General features: G+C 40.0%; 1 protein-coding gene across 2 annotated transcripts in view; it reads right to left on the bottom strand.

Moving 5' to 3' along the window:
* Positions 1 to 7,245: 7,245 nt before the first annotated feature.
* lmo4b (LIM domain only 4b) overlaps positions 7,246 to 16,734 on the bottom strand; it is a 53,562-nt gene continuing 44,073 nt past the window's right edge. For both annotated transcript variants that reach the window (XM_057840591.1, XM_057840590.1), the window contains exon 5: positions 7,246 to 7,782. In XM_057840591.1, coding sequence (XP_057696574.1) covers positions 7,774 to 7,782 — 9 coding nt within the window. In that variant the 3' untranslated portion in view covers positions 7,246 to 7,773. The remainder of the gene's footprint in view (positions 7,783 to 16,734) is intronic.

The following is a 16,734-nucleotide window of genomic DNA, read 5'->3' as shown; positions in this document are numbered from 1 at the left end:
TTAAAATCTCAATTTTATGGGGGAGTAAAAATTTTGAACAGGAGGGCATTTAAAAAAAAAAAAAAAAAAAGTTTTCTAAACAGCAAAACCCAATCAGGAGCAGAGAGCACGCGAGAGCAGAATTACAGACGCCATGACTTTAACGAGATATTATCGAGTGCTTACCTTGTTTTGATCCAAAAACTCCATGTAGCATGTATCACTGAGGGGCCGTTTACACGGTGACTCCCCGAGAAGACGAAAAATTTCAAATGTGCATCTACATGGTTTCGTTTCCATTCGAACAATGTCGCAATTCCGCATGAAAACGATGTAGTATTCATGCCAGGCCCTAGGGGGCAGTGCAGATTTACAAGGTGACAGCGAATGATGTACTTTGACCCCGCGGGGCTCCTCAGCCCGGAAGAAAACATGCCCGCCCATTCGAAGCGATGGCATTTTCCTTTTGCTCCAAAAGGCACAAAAATGGAAATATTAAACATATTTAAATGTAAAAATAGTATTAAAACAGTAAATTAAAGCCTGCGTTCCGCCATTTGCAGTTTTTAATGTTAAATAGGACCGCTGCACACGCCCAATGTGACGTGTACGAGTGCTGACGTTATCGTCGCGGGTCCGGCGCGGCAGTAGCCTTTAATATGCACACGAAGCAAGCCCCCCTCATTCCCCCGCAATCGAATTCTTCCACTTTCAAGGCAGGATTCAGAATTTTGCGTCTTCGCCGACACCATATGCACGCGAGGCGAGTCCGCAACTCAGTCATTGAGTCTTTGTGACGCAGAGTCGCCATGTAAACTGCCCCTGAGTGTCAAGACACAGCTGTGAATGGCCACAGCTGGATTTTTGGGGGATTTCATGGTTGAAACATGGTAATTTAGCAGGGTTCACGATGCAAAAATCGCAGACATCAAGGAGAGGTCAAGAGTTTCTTTTTCATATATTTACCCTTTTAAACTATTTTTTTTCAAATTGTTTTTGTTTGGGTCGATTATTTATCATCTAAAATATCGGGAAAAATGCGACACTAACAAAAAAAATACATTTAAGCGATAGTTATGAGGTAGATAAGCGTGACTTTTTCTACAGACGCCGTTTTTTTTCATTGTGAAATAATTTGTGTAAAAGTTTAAAATATGCGAATGAATAATTTTTTATAGTCTATTTTTTTAAAACTAAATATGAGACATCAATTAATGATTATTAGCTAAAAATGACATTTTGAATAATAAATATAATTCCTTCGTTTTACGGCTGAGTTGAAACAGAAGCCGTTGCGCGACGTCTGTAAACGGGGGTTTTCAGGGTAAAACGGAATAATTAAAAATAGTTCGGGGGCTTTATGCGCCATAAATCTGCTATGGCAGCATATAGACATGTTGTTCTTTCAAACACAACCGTTGTTTTGGCTTCAAATACAGCAGTTTCTTTTAAAGAGGAGTGCAAGAGCAGAAACTGCTTTCTCAGTCTTGTCTGTGTTTTCCGCCATATATGTAGGAAAGTCAATTACATGCAATGACACTTTTCGGCCACCAGGGGGGCCTGCCGCCCCCCTTAAACTCTGTTTATGGTTATGTGGGCAATTGCCCGTGCTGTGCAGAGTATAGCCTAAATAATTGTAAAATGTTGTCATAACATTTATACAATGGATATTATCTGAAATTGAGGCTTGTAACTCCCACAGCATGGCAAGTGGGCATTCGCATGTTGTTTTCAGCACCATTTTCTGCATGCTTTCCAGGACCAGTGCCCGTCTCCTCATCCCTGCGCTGTCATAAGTACTTTGCGTCCCTTATGGTTTACAAATTAAGCACAGGAAATAACTAATATTCTAAATAAAATAAATGCAGTCCTTTAGGTGATCCTAGACCCACAGCCACAGCTCAACATTATTACCATCAAAACAAAACAAACTAGCCCTGCAAGCAGGACTCAACGGGCCCTCGGGAGTCCTGTGTTGATTTCTCCAATTTCTTTTCGGGGATTTTTTGGGGGGGTCATTAGGTTTTTTTCCCTTCCAGGAGGAGTCGGTCTCGTAAAAAAGGCCATTTCCTGTTCCCAGGAGGGGGCGCCAGGCCTAATGGGTGATATTTCAGTGAAGTCGAGTTCAGGCTGCTGTATATCACGTACATGCCAAATATGAAAAAGATTGAACGTTGTATGGGGGAGTTATTAGTCTTTTTCTGAATGTGGTGTTTTGTCAAAAAAAATGTCCGACTTTGGCACCCCATCGACTTTGGCACGATGAAAAATACATTGTATCTTTTTTTCTCCTACAGATGAAGTAGCAGAGTGTGAAGCAACAGCCTTAATGAGTCATAGCAGTTCTTCACTGCTGTCATCAGATGAATCAATTTATCCCTAATATATTTCATTGAAAAGTACATAGTATTTTTTTATCCCACAGAAGTATTTTTATCCCTAATATATTTAATTGAAAAGTACATCATTTTTATCTCGCACAGAAGTAGTAGCAGAGTGTGAACCCTAAGCCGTAACCCTAACACACACACAAAAAAAAACGCCCGCACAGGTCAGGCCCGTGAATGAAACCTCACCATTTTGATATGTGCAAATTTTAGTGAGTTTTTGAGCATGTTCAGAACTTCAAATTGGCCATTTTCATTTGCCCTGAAGAAACCCCGAACCCCTAACACTAATCCCCTAATAAGCCCGACTTTTGTACTCCGCCCAGGTCAGGCCCGTGAATGAAAACTCACCATTTTGATAACTTAACATCTCATATGTCTCATGAAGAGTCTCACCAATTTTGAGGAGGGTCCAACTAACTGCCTTGGCGCAATGGTCTCAAACGTGCACCCTGGTTTTCGACAAAAATGGCATGTTTTTCAATATTCAATCCAAAATACCCACTTTCCTGTTGGGTTTGGAATATGGGTGCAAGAGAATTTTTGAAGCATTTTGGCCCAAGGTATCGACTCCCCAAATTTCATCGCTCTACGTTAAAAAACCTAAAGGGAGAGGCCTTTTTTAAAAAAATTCTAGGGAGCGCCACTGAGCCATTTTTTGACATTTTTTCACAACTTTGCCAAATTATCGAAATTTTCGCGAATCCGCATGTTTGTGCAAATTTTGGCGAGTTTTTGAGCATGTTAAGACCTCCAAATGGGCCATTTTCATTTGCCATGAAGAAAGAATAATAATAATCCTTTGCAGAACAGTAGGGCCTTCGCACCATGTTGGTGCTCGGGCCCTAATTATTTTCCATAAAAAGCATGACTTTGATCATGTTTACATTATACACACTCTTTCTCAACACAGACAGTTGCCAGAGAGAAAATAAACATGTTTTACTACCACTAGACATACTAAACACGTTGGAGGTAACTCTCGTAGCTGGTGGGAAACGTTCATGAGTGTTCACTAACCTTTAATTTTGTGTAAATGCAAAATCATATTGGAGGTATTGCCTCCTTGGCAGCCACCCTCCGCAAACAATGTTTTACATGTCGCTTGGCACTCCTCCTCCTCCTCTAGATGCGGCCGTCTAACTTTTCTGTAGCCAAAGTAGTCCCTTACAAGTATTTATTTTTCTTTGATGGTGGAAAAAAATTAGGAATTTCACCTCGTCCAGCCATCATGTAGCACAGCTGACTCACTGACACTGAGCAACAACCGGTGAGGGAGGGTTGAGCCTTGCAGCTGCAAACGAGGGATTTCTCCCTGCAATTTTTGGGACATAAAAAATAGCTAATACCGTAGCGACGGTATGATGGAATTTTTTTGCGGTTTTGAAACAGTGACGTTTTCATTCCACGGTATACCTTGAAACTGCTAATTGACACATGTCTAGTCCGTAGCAGAAAATGTCAAAGATGGCACCGCCCAATTTTTGCTCAGGAAACTTGTCTATATATATTGTATATACATTTTAAATACCGTATTGGCCGGAATATAAGACGGTGTTTTTTGCATTGAAATAAGACTGAAAAAGTGGGGGTCGTCTTATATTCGCGGTCTAGACATTATACCCATTGACGACGCTAGATGGCGCCAGATATCATTGAAGCGATGTTCTGTCATGACAGATTTCAGCTACTCTCAAGTTAAACCAGTTTGCACCATTTTATTGCAATGTTTTTCCTTATCCGGATTTGTTTCAAGACTAGTTACAGTTAGACTTCACTTTGATGGTTAATCAGGGTCCCCCCTGGATTGATAAATCTAAATTCAAGACTTTTAAGACCTTTTTTAATGCCATTTCAACTGAAAATTAATACTTCTCTCGCACCCATTATTTAGATAATATTGAATCATATTAAAAAAATAAAGCACTGAACATCAAATTAACCTCAATTACTGAGTGTGTTTGACAAAAGAATGCACATTTATTAAAGATACAATTAAAACACATTTAAATATAAGGTCTTTCAGAATTTTTTCCCCCAGGATAAAATGGATTTTACACTATTATTGTAAAGCAACTTCAGAAATTACATTTGCAATACAACAGGTTTCCCTTTTAAGAGGACCTAGTCAAGGTGGTAGGTATTGTCAAGTTGGCCACCTTAACTGTAAAGTGCTTGCAATTGGCAGTGAAAGTTTAAAAAAACAGCCTCTAAATGGCAGTAGTTTACCATTAATTACCACAAAATAAAAAAGCTACACATGACCATTTCCCTTGGTAATCGTTTTTTTCTAATCACATTACAAGAAGTATACAAAACACATGTTAATCCTTTGTTAGCTATTGAAGACATTTCTTTTAATCAGATAGAGAAAACCCATACTCTTATTTAATCAAGAAAAAAATTTAAATATACCAGGAGGTGTTTTACTATCACCTACATTATAATTTGCCTATCACCATGCCATGTTATTCAGATCAGCGTTACCCCGCACTCGTTCCAATAATAGACAGTGTCAACAGTGTTGTGTATCTGAGAGTGATGGTGAATCTGCGACTCCGGTTTATCCATGCTAAGGCTAGTGCACCTGCCAATACCCCATTGAACATGGCTAACGCTTGAGTTATAACTGAGAAATTCATTCGAAAAGCAAACCGTGCAGAAATACATTATTGCATCTAACATATTTTAATTGGAGAAATTGGCAACTTACTTTGAAATTTTAAGCAGGTCCACTGCTTTCGCATGACCCATAAACTGCGACCCAAAGTATCTGGATGCGACTTGGTCGCCGATCCAATACCTCACATGCTGGTCCAACTGTTTGGACTTGGTTGTCTTGTTGAGGCTTTCGTCGAACATAACAACTAAGGCATCTGAGCAGTTCCTTGCGTTAGCACACAGTACTGTGTGATTGCCTGCTGTTGTGATGTTGATGCTAATGATGCTAACGGCGCGTACGCACGAGGTGCAGTGCATCGTAAAAATTCTACGCGTCATCTTCGTTATGGATTTAAAAAAAAACAAAAAAACAAACAAACTTCGTCACGGGTATAATTTAGGTTGCACTGAGATGTTCTTGAAAATTAAAACCACGGTGAAAAAATTCCAGACTTACGACAGCTAATTTAATACTTTTAATACCTTTAATAATGGAAAACTAAATTCAATGCTTTTTTAAATACTTTTAATAACCCGCGGGTACCCTGTTAATGCAGTTATTGCAATTTTGTTGTTTTATCACAATAGATTGGTATATTTACATTTCAAAAACCAGAAGCCATTCATTTACGAATGTGATTGCACTTTAGTTTACATATTTAAATGTTCAGATATTAAGATTTGAATGAAGTAACATGCTTTTCTCTCTCAAATATATTGTTATAATCATTTGTTTCAGTTGTACTGTAATTATTTTCTGTATAAAAATTAATTTGGTGTTCAAAAAGTCTTTTTCAATTTTGAGTCTTTTGTCTTAAAATCAGGGCCGTCTTATATTCGGGCCAATACGGTATACACTTTCGATCAAGACTTATTTGCATTAACTCTTCCAGAAATGTATCAAAAACTGACAGCCTGACACCAAAACGGCTGACCACCCCTGAAAAAGATGTGTTTTTTAGCTTCTAATATATATATATTTTTAAATCAAATAATATGGGACCTTAATGGAAAAAAAAAAAGAGAAAAATCCAACCATCAATACAAGTGCATCCATTCAGTGGGGGAAAAAAATCCCACATAAAGAAAAAAGTTGACATCAAATATTGTGTGTCACAACTATTAGCACCCCTGGTGTTAATTCTTTGTACAACCCCCTTTTGCCAACAAAACAAGGTTTGGGGACTAAGATGGCCATGGGAGGAGCTTGATTTTGTGTCTGATGAACCATTTCTGTGTAGATTCACACGAAAATACACACGGTCCCAGGCTTCAACTGAGACTGTGCTTTGGTCAGATGAGACCAAGATTGAGCTTTTTGGCAACAAACACTCTAAGTGGGTCTGGCGTCCCACGAAAGATGCGCATGCTGAAAAGTACCTCATACCCACTGTGAAGTATGGAGGTGGGTCAGTGATGCTGTGGGGCTGTTTCGCTTCCAAAGGCCCTGGGAACCTTGTTAGGGTGAATGACATCATGAATGCTTTGAAATACCAGGACATTTTAAATCAAAATCTGTTGCCCGAAAGCTGAAGATGGGTCGTCACTGGGTCTTTCAGCAAGGCAATGACCCTAAACATATGGCCAAATCTACACAGAAATGGTTCACCAGAAACAAAATCAAGCTCCTCCCATGGCCATCTCAGTCCCCAGACCTTGTTTTGTTGGCAAAAGGGGGTTGTACAAAGTATTAACACCAGGGGTGCTAATAATTGTGACACACATTATTTGATGTCAAATATTTTTTTCTTTATGTGGGATTTTTTTCCCCACTGAATGAATGCACTTGTATAGAAGGTTGGATTTTTCTCTTTTTTTCCCATTAAGGTCCCATATTATTTGAATAAAAAAAACATTATTAGAAGCTAAAAAACGCATCTTTTTCTGGGGTGCCGATAATTATGGAGGGCACTGTATGTGCAATTGCTGTTTTGCTTGCATACTGTTCTTAGAGACTCCGTTTTTTTGAATGTTAAATTTTTCACAACGTTCCAAAATGCTGAGATCCTTTCAGTTTCAGACCACATCTTCAGGCAACGTTACATTTAACCCATTGGCTGCAATTGACCGTAATAGACGGCAAATCCGTTAGAACCGAACTATTTAAACTCCCAGTTTGAATGGATTGGACGTCTATCGCCATCAACTGCAATGAAATGTTATGCTTTCCTCCAACAGTTATGGTTTGGTATTGTGAAATCAGAACACAAAAAATACATTAAACCGTCCATATTTTTTTTATTAATTAAATACACCATAGTGGAGCAAACGTCTCGGAAAATATCACATATAAATTCATCTCTTTTGTTAAATGTCAAGAGGGGACTCTACACCACTGAATGACTGACAGGGAGCATTTGTTCCTTTTTTTTTTCGGGTGTGAAAGGGAAAAGAGTGGTGGGACGACGACATTAACATGCATACTGTACATAATTTTGACACAACAGCTAAGAAAACAAAACAAACAAAAAAAAAAAAAATCACAATCCCGCCACAACATCAAAAATGAAATCATGTTTCTCGAATAGAAAACATGGACTCCATCGGAATTTCATGTGGGGGGGAAAAAAAAGTCATATCTCTTCCTGGAGAGTCTCTTTGTTTAGCGGTCCCACCTCTTTAAGTGCAATTATCCCGTCCAGGTTTGGGGAAAGTTGGGAAAAGGGCTCCACAAAATGTCTGTGTTGATGATGAGCAACGGGCTAAAATGAAGGCACACGTCCCTGCTTTCCTGCATGGCGACCGTTTAACACACCTGAACAAGAACAGAAAAAAAAAAGTCATTTTTTTTTTCCACAGTCTGTGAAGATAATCATCAAAAAGGTTTATTAAATATTTACTAGGGTTGTTCCGATCATGTTTTTTTGCTCCCGAGCCGATCCCGATCGTTTTAGTTTGAGTATCTGCCAATCCCAATATTTCCCGATCCGATTGCTTTTTTTTTTGCTCCCGATTCAATTCCAATCATTCCCGATAGTTTTTCCCGATCAAATACATTTTGGCAATGCATTAAGAAAAAAATGAATAAAACTTGGACGAATATATACATTCAACATACAGTACATAAGTACTGTATTTGTTTATTATGACAATAAATCCTCAAGATGGCATTTACATTATTAACATTCTTTCTGTGAGAGGGATCCACGGATAGAAAGACTTGTAATTCTTAAAGGATAAATTTGACTTTGTATATTGTGACTAAATATTGCCATCTAGTGTATTTGTTGAGCTTTCAGTAAATGATACTGTAACCATTTAACTGTTCTGCCCAAATGCATGATGGGAAGTGCAACCATGACTGTTTTCTGCGTTGAGAAATAACATAGGGTGTTAAGAAAAAGATCAACTAGTACCTTTCTTGCCCACATTGCTTCCCACGATATTTCTAATTGTTGAGAGAGGGATAGTAAGGTATTAGCAAATTTAAAAGCTCCAAAGGCTGCCAAAATTCTCTCTACTCATTTCACGCTACCCTTTAGCTCTCAATATAGGTAAAACGGCACCATTATAGATTGAACGCGGCAATGCGTGAGTGGGTCGTGCAGCGCATGCATTAATTGCGTTATATATTTTAACGTGATTCATTTAAAAAAATTAATTACCGCCGTTAACGCGATAAATCTGATCGCTTTAAATACAATTAGAAAACAATTTAATTAAAAAATATATATATATTAAAATAAGGCATGTCAGATATTTTTTTGCCGATTCAGATACTTTGAAAAAGACGTGATCGGACCCCTGTTGCTAATGGATGCCAACAATATAATGAATGCTCACATTAAAGTTCAGGTATTGATGATTAATTGTTAGAATAGAGTGCTTTATGATTAACTGCAATAAGGAGATATTATTGTGTTTGATTACTTTACTTCAAACATGTTTGAATCATGATGAAAACTGCCTCGTCGTTAAATCGGCCTGGGTTCCACAGTTCAACTTCCAGGACAAGCCGCAGACATTAAGAAATTAGACTGTTTAAGAAATCATATTTGTTGTTGCATTTTATCTAGATGCCATTGCTTCATGAAATGTATTAGCACACATGTATGTAATTCTACGGTGGCCGAGAGGATTTATTGTCATAATAAACAAATACAATTCTTATGTACTGTAAGTTGAATGTATATGTTCGTCCGAGTTATTTTCATTTTTTTCTTAATGCGTTGCCAAAATGTATATGATCGGGGAAAATGATCGGAATTGAATCGGGAGCAAAAAAAAGCAATCGGATCGGGAAATATCGGGATCGGCAGATCAAACTCAAACTAAAACAATCGGGATCAGATCGGGAGCAAAAAACATGATCAGAACAACCCTAATAATGATGTTAATCATTTGTGCTGCAACGGTTTTGTAGATTCACTATTATGCTTTTATTGAGATATTAATTACGAGTGGGGACGTCACTTGTAGCTTCTTCTTAGCTTAGCTCCCGCAGCTAAGGGAGCGTACCAACTCTCAATAACAGAGGGGTGTCCTAACAACTAGCACGAACAGAGCACAAATAAATTCGGGTCCATTTTGCGGTAAATTGGGGGGCTTGAGATATTAGTTTCGAGTGATGATGTCCCTCTAAGCCCCTCATTTACTGCAAAATGGTTCCGAATTTGTGCCATTCGTTTGTGCTACTTGTTAAGCCTGAGTTATACTCCCGCGTTGCGGTGACGGCGCAGCGACTACGGCGGCATTCGACATTCGATGGTTCTGCGGTGAGGGAATGCGTTGCTCTGTAATTCACCGCCAAGCCACTAGAGGGGTGTGGCGTTATGTTTGTACAGTTTTGGGGCATGCTTGTTGACTTCCGCTAGTTTATCCGAGAAAAAATAAACAATGCAAGATGGAACTCTTGAAAGTAAATATTCTGATCATCAACACTGAATAAATATTGAACATACAAATGTTGAGGGGCAGGCGACGCAGAAGACTGTTTCGAGGCGGTCTGGCCGACTTTTGATGCCGCACAGAGAGTTTTAGACTCTGGTGGAGAGAGCTAGCTGTGGCGGCTAGCTTCAAACTGGCGTCGAGCACTGGGTTTAAGGTCTGCAAAGCCCTCCAGCCCGATTGGTTTGCCGTGTCCTACAACCAGCCAGTGGGAAGCCATAGCAGATTTCTGGCGTCTACAGAACTTCCCAAACTGCGTTGGGAGCCTTGATTTTAGCGTTATCATATAAAGCACCGAGGCACTCTCAATTAGTGATGATGTATCGTGTGTGAACTGTCTGTTATTGAAAATTAAAGATCAAAACAACTCTTTTGACACCAAATCTATGCTTTATTCTTCATATACTTGAAGTGTGACACGTTAAGTCACAGACTCACAGCAAACATATGTACACGATAAATGATGAAGTGCACCAACCATAAATACGACATAAAGTGATAAAAAGTTGGCACACGTCTCGGTGGTTCTTCCATGTTTTTTTTCCCCCCAATCCCCGACTTTGCCATTTGGCAATCACAATAATGTCTTGACGAGACTTGCTCTTCGATGATACTCCCGTCGGCTTGGTCCATTTTTGCGTGTAGAAAATATTGTTTGATTCTATTCTACAATGGCGGTGATTTCGCGCTGAACCGGAAACAACAGTCTGAGCGGACCAATCACAGTCCGTTTCTGCGACATCATACGCGCCTACGCGACGCGTAGGTTAGAAAATTCGAGAGGAGCGCGTCAGGCTACGGCGCAGGGTCGTAACTTGGGTCTTCCTTGACGGCGCAGGTCTAACGCGGAAGTTTAACTCGGCCTTTAGACACCAGTCTGTTATGTTATGTTAATGGAGCGTACCAACTCTCTCCCTGTTATTTTAATGAAGCGTACCAACTCTCTAAATAACAGAGGGGTGTCCTAACAACTAGCACAAACGAATGGCACCAATTCAGAACCATTTTGCAGTAAATGAGGGGCTTAGAGGGACGTCATCACTCGACATTAATATCTCAAGCCCCCCAATTTAACGCAAAATGGACCCAAATTTTTTTGTGCTCTGTTCGTGCTAGTTGTTAGGACACTCCTCTATTATTGAGAGAGTTGGTATGCTCTATTAGCTGCGGGAGCTAAGCTAAGAAAAAGCGAGTGACGTCCCCACTCGAAATTAATATCTCAATAAAAGCATATTAATGTATCTACAAACCCATTGCAGCACAAACGATTAACAATTTTTATATAAATTCTCGTCTGATGGGGGTGGGGGTGGGTGGGCAACTTTACGGAGGCCCGTAGTAATGGTCACAAAGCACATATAGCAATATACAAAGTGACGTCTTTTTTATCATTTTTTTTTTTTTTTTTAAACTTCTGGATCATCGTCTTTGCAATTGTCTTGCGAGCCTTTTGCGGTCGTGCTAGGAGCCATTTGCTGTCGTGTTGTGGCAATTGGTGTTCGTGCTTTTGCCAATTTGCAATCGCGCTTTAGGAATTGGGGATTGTGTTGTGGCAGCTTGCATTTGTGCTTTTTTTTCTTTTGCAAAGCGTTTGCAATTGGGGTTCGTGCTTTTTCTATTTGCAAAGTGTTTGGACTTTGCATTTTGCCTGACACCTCTCGGCCACCGTAGAATTCCACCTACATGCACACACATAGCCAAACAACTCCAAGGGGTGTCACCAGCTTGCTTCCCCTTCCCTTTTAGGGAGACACTCATCTGTTGCTAGGGCCAACCCCCAAATAAAAAGAAAGCCCATTTGATGCCGAGGTGGCAAAATCCACAACCCTTGATGCCCTGACAACAGTAACTCCCAAATCCTCCTGTCCAATCCACAAACAGACGATAATCTTAAACAAAGCCCAAACACACCCTTCTTGCTGCCCACGACCAGCCCAGCAAAAGCCTTCAAAAGAATGAATGTTTAACTAAATGTTGTCATTTTCCTCGGGAACCTTTTGTTGACCTGTGATAGGGTGACCTTGCCTCCCCGCCTGAGTCTGTTTCGGTTTCGCCTTGCCGTTTGATCGCTGTCGACCTGAATAAATTGTCAACTTGAGCTTCGAAGCCTTTTTCCAGCTTTCAAAATGGAGTCAGTACAAAGGGTTAAGACTATGGGTGAACGCTTGGAGTTTGGCCTTTTGGCCGGGAGTCCCGCCGGCCCGGGCGCAGCTCCGGCGGGTGGGCTGGTGTGATTCTGGCAGTCTGGCTAAAAGGTCAGATTCCTTCACACCATATACAAAATCAAATGCTTTTATTTTGACACTGGGCGCCGTAAAACCAGACATTTGTGATTTGTGTGTAGCCTGCGTGCATTCGGCTCACATTCATGTCCGCAATTTCATTCGTTCATTCGCCCGCTCGCAGTCAAATGAATTGGATGCCTAGCACTGTCAATGGCGTCCAATGAGTTAACAAGGAAGTGACCCAAAAATGCCCAAAAACCAACAGGAAATTACGCCAAATCATCAGGAAGTCACCTGAAAATGCCACAAAATCAACAGGAAATGATCCACAATGCACAGGAAAGACCCGTAAGAAACTTAAAATTACATGAAGTGACGCAAAATGAACTCATTGCCTGCCACTGACATAGACGTCCAATTCACTTATACTGGAAGGGCTGGCTGTAAATGCTCATCTTCCAGTGCCATTGACAGCCAATGAGTTAAACAGTGCCCTATAAAGGGTTACTCTATGTTTATTTAATAATTGTGCGAGTCCGTGCACTATAATTAAAGCAACGTGGCCAATATCCACCACCCCGGTGCACTTTAGCATCAATAATGCAGCGCATTACACGACAATGGATGCCGGCCGCATCAATAAGCAACGAGGCCCGGCTGTTTAGCACGACTTAAACAGACGTCCACAATTAAGCCCAGCGCTTTCAATCGGCGCGCCGGCGAGGATTTAGAGGTGTACCGCCTCTGCCGAGCACTCAAGGTGAAACCGCAATGTAATTTCTCTTCGCGGACGACGTGATTACATCTGCTGCGGGCGTAATGAGGAAGCGCTGCGTCCTTCGCGTATGATTAGGCTTCTGTTTTGCTTTCAAACAGCAGAGTACAGATCACGTCGTGCCGCGACGCCCCCGGGCGATGTTTCTCAGGCTAGTTGAGCGGAGGTAAAACTGGAAAAGGCGCTCATTAACACGTCGTTCATCCGCCACGGGATAGAAATTCGAGATGACCTTGTGGGGGACGATCATTAAGCCTCGACAGGCTTCTTTATATGTCCTGTTATGATTGACATGTCAACAAAATTTGGGGTTAGCTGGCGGAATTGGTGTCAGGGGAGGACTGTTTTCTAACTTTACTCAAAGTTGAGAAAAATTTCTGTTCAATTTGTGGGTCCTTTTACAATAGACAGGTCATGTTGAGTGGATAAACTGGTGACTACTTTTGAGTGAGACCAAGTCAGTTTCTCACCAAAAATAGCCAAATTCCTGTTAGTTAGAGAAGACCCGAGAGACATTTCTGCCTATTCTTTCATTTTTAGACACGTCAACAAAATTTTGGCAAAAGACAAGACAAGTCATATTAGATCTCGACTAGAGTTTGATTAAAAAAGCATGTAGAAGACTCCATGGTCAAGTGGAAAAAGATTATTTGGTCTTACGAGACCAATATGGAGTTTTTGGGCCATCAGACAAGACGTTATGTTTGGCAGAAACCAAACACTGCACATCACCAAAAACACACCATCCCCACTGTGAAACATGGTGGCTATCCAGAGCTAGTGAAATATAGTAGCGCCATAGAGTAAATGAACCACCATGAAGCTTTTAATTAATTGGCTGCAAAGCAACATTGTGAACAAGCTTCATTTGGCCATCAATGTTCGCATGGGAGAGTTAGATAAGCAAAGCAATTTGACTTAAACGGGAAATTCAGGATTTTTTAAATCAGGCTAAATCTTCGAGTTAACCAGGGTTTAATTCGTCGGTGGAGTTTATTTCTATTTCGTGTTGTTTGTTAGTTTCAGGGCTAGCGCGAGTCCATTGGACCATCTTAGCATGCCAATAAAAAACAACATATGCACACATGAAATATACGTATATCACATCGTTTTTTTTTTCACCGCTGATTTTTTATGTTGTAGTCAGCAGCAAGTAACCAGTTTATATTGTTCCTCGTTCCTAATAGGGAATTTGTGGAAACTTTGCTTTGCCCATTTCTTCTGTCTGTTTCCACAGCCTCTAAATGGACATTTTGCCATTTTCGCCCATCAGTTAAATCAGCAGACTGATGCTGCATTCGAGGAAGGTGGAAACTCAGAGCTTCTAACTTGGAAAAATATCATTGGAACGCCTCCACTATTTGAAAAGGCAGGTTTGCTGGAGGTCTTGATGGGCAAATCAAAAAACAATTTGTCGCGATCAGCCATCTTTGCTGTTTACATTCCCTTTGAACGCTTTGAGGTCGCATCTGGTATCCCTCGGAGCGGGTTAAGTCTGACTTCGCACCTTCGTCGAATGCAGCGTGAACACGGGTGGCCGAAGCACTCTTTATTGGGGTCGTATTACGCATCTAAACAAAAAAACTAACAAAAAAAGTCCTGCAGAATGAAATGAATTACAGCAGTTTGGTGTGACATTGTTTGCCCACATGGGTGTTTTGGAACAATGATCTATGTTTTGAATTTATTTAAATGTGTTGGATCTGTTCGTAGATTTGTATTGCTTATTATTGGCATGCTGTGAAGGAGCCATTAACTCGCGCTAGCTTAGCCACTCCGGAACCCTGAAACTAACAAATGACTTGCAAACTGCACGGAATTAGTTGAAATCAACTCCACCAACTACTTATACCCAGGGGTGTAACGGTACACAAAAATCTCGGTTCTGAGGTCATGGTTCGGTTTATTTTCGGTACAGTAAGAAAACAAAATGCAAAATATAAATAAGCTAGTTGTTTATTACACACCTTTGTGTTTTCAACAATAGGACCATTAGCCTATACAAAGCTAGAATTCTGCTCAAAAAGTAGTGGGTATTTAAAGATATAATCCAACAACAATTTGCCTTTCATTCATGTTTTGGTCAGCTTTCTTTCTGAAAGAAAGAAGAAAAAAGAAGTCCTGTTCTAAAGAGATAAGCAATCCCAATGACAAAGATTTTAACATGTATTTTACAAATGAAATGCCTCAATGAATATTTTTTTTTTCTTATGAACGGTTTTCAAAAGCTTTATTGGTGGATTTTCTCAAGTTAAAGCGCTACAAAGAAATGAATAAATTTAATTGTGTAAGCAGGATCTGTGTATTATTCTTTTTAATTACAGGTGTTTTAGCTCATTTCAATTTATTTTATTTAAATGGGCTGCTTATTTTATTATGTGATTATATTTTACAAATGCGATGTAGTATTCATTTATAATGTATATTTGATGTTGTATAACTTAAGTTCCTATGTGAATATTAGTTCCTACTTGTTTTGTTGTGGTAGGAGGGTTTTGTCTTGAACACGGGGCCATGTTGGTTATTTTCATAGCAGAGAAGATAGCAGTAAATCAACAAAGACAAGTCAACTGTGTCCCGATCTACCACTCAAGAGATCTGATAGACCCAAAAAGTGGGTTACGATTGCATATTAGTTTGAAAATCAACCGGATCCACCGTATTTTTACAAGAGTGACTTCCGGTCTGCCCGATCCTAGGTACCGGTAGTAGAGCTGGGAATCTTTGGGCACCTAACGATTTGATTACGATTACAATTCAGAGGCTCCGATTTGATTATAAAACGATTATTGATGCAACCCCTCCTTTTTTTTTTATTTTTTATGTTTTGTACATTAGTTCCAAAATTGTTCAAAAATCATCTGAGGCTAAACCAAACTACTATTTCAGTATCAAGTTAACATATAACAGTAAACAAATATACAAAAATAACAGTAAATAAAATACTCCAGTCCCCATTCTGTATCAGCAGCTTTAAACTACATTCAATTAATTTAATGATGTGAATCAACTGTTACAGTTGTTAAAATTGCTCCCGTTATTCCATAATTTCCCTTCTGTCTACTTTTGACATGTCAAAGTTTTAAAACTGTTTCATCATTTAAAGATAGATTCAAGACAAGATTTTGCCGATTTAGGAGTATTTTAGATAAAAAGTTAATTAGGTTCGCTACAAAAGAGCCTTCTAGAAAAGTCTACTGCTTTAAGATGGCGGCTGTTTACTAATGCCGGCAAGTATGTCATTTTGCATCTCTGTTCAATAATACATGTTCTAACACCGCCGTCGTCTATCATTTTGCATCTAGTTCTACATATATATGATATCGACTGTAGCCGTATGGTTGTAGCAACTAGCAACTGGTCGTTGTTTGTAGCGGCTGTCGGTCGCATTCAGGCATGATTGTTTTTTTATCTAGCGGCATGAGTTGAAAATGATATTTACTCTCGGTCCGTTCCTCATTGCGTCCCAAAGACCGTGCCTACTGTGTTTTACTGCCGCTTTACCTGGTATAATTCAATAATCCGAATTTGGATGTTTGTGAATCGTTCTCGAATCTTCCACGGCCGAATCGCGAATAATCTAAGAATCTTAAAAATAAGATTAATAAACTCTGCCGTTCTTTTCGCGTGCGTCGTGTTGAGCCGCTTCTGGGACGCTTCCAACATGCGGCCGCACTGCAACTGGTGTGCATTGGCTGATTGACTTTAACACCCGCGTTTCACTGCGTTCTCGCGGCGGCCACGTTGTCGCGCCGTTGACGTTTCTGGGTTATACTGTCCTACCGTGTTGGTCCTCATAGTAGAGAAGACTGAGTAAATA

The sequence above is a fragment of the Corythoichthys intestinalis genome, chromosome 7 (assembly GCF_030265065.1).
Source record: "Corythoichthys intestinalis isolate RoL2023-P3 chromosome 7, ASM3026506v1, whole genome shotgun sequence".
NCBI classification, from domain to species: Eukaryota; Metazoa; Chordata; class Actinopteri; order Syngnathiformes; family Syngnathidae; genus Corythoichthys; species Corythoichthys intestinalis.
This window is presented reverse-complemented; position numbering and strand designations above follow the sequence as displayed.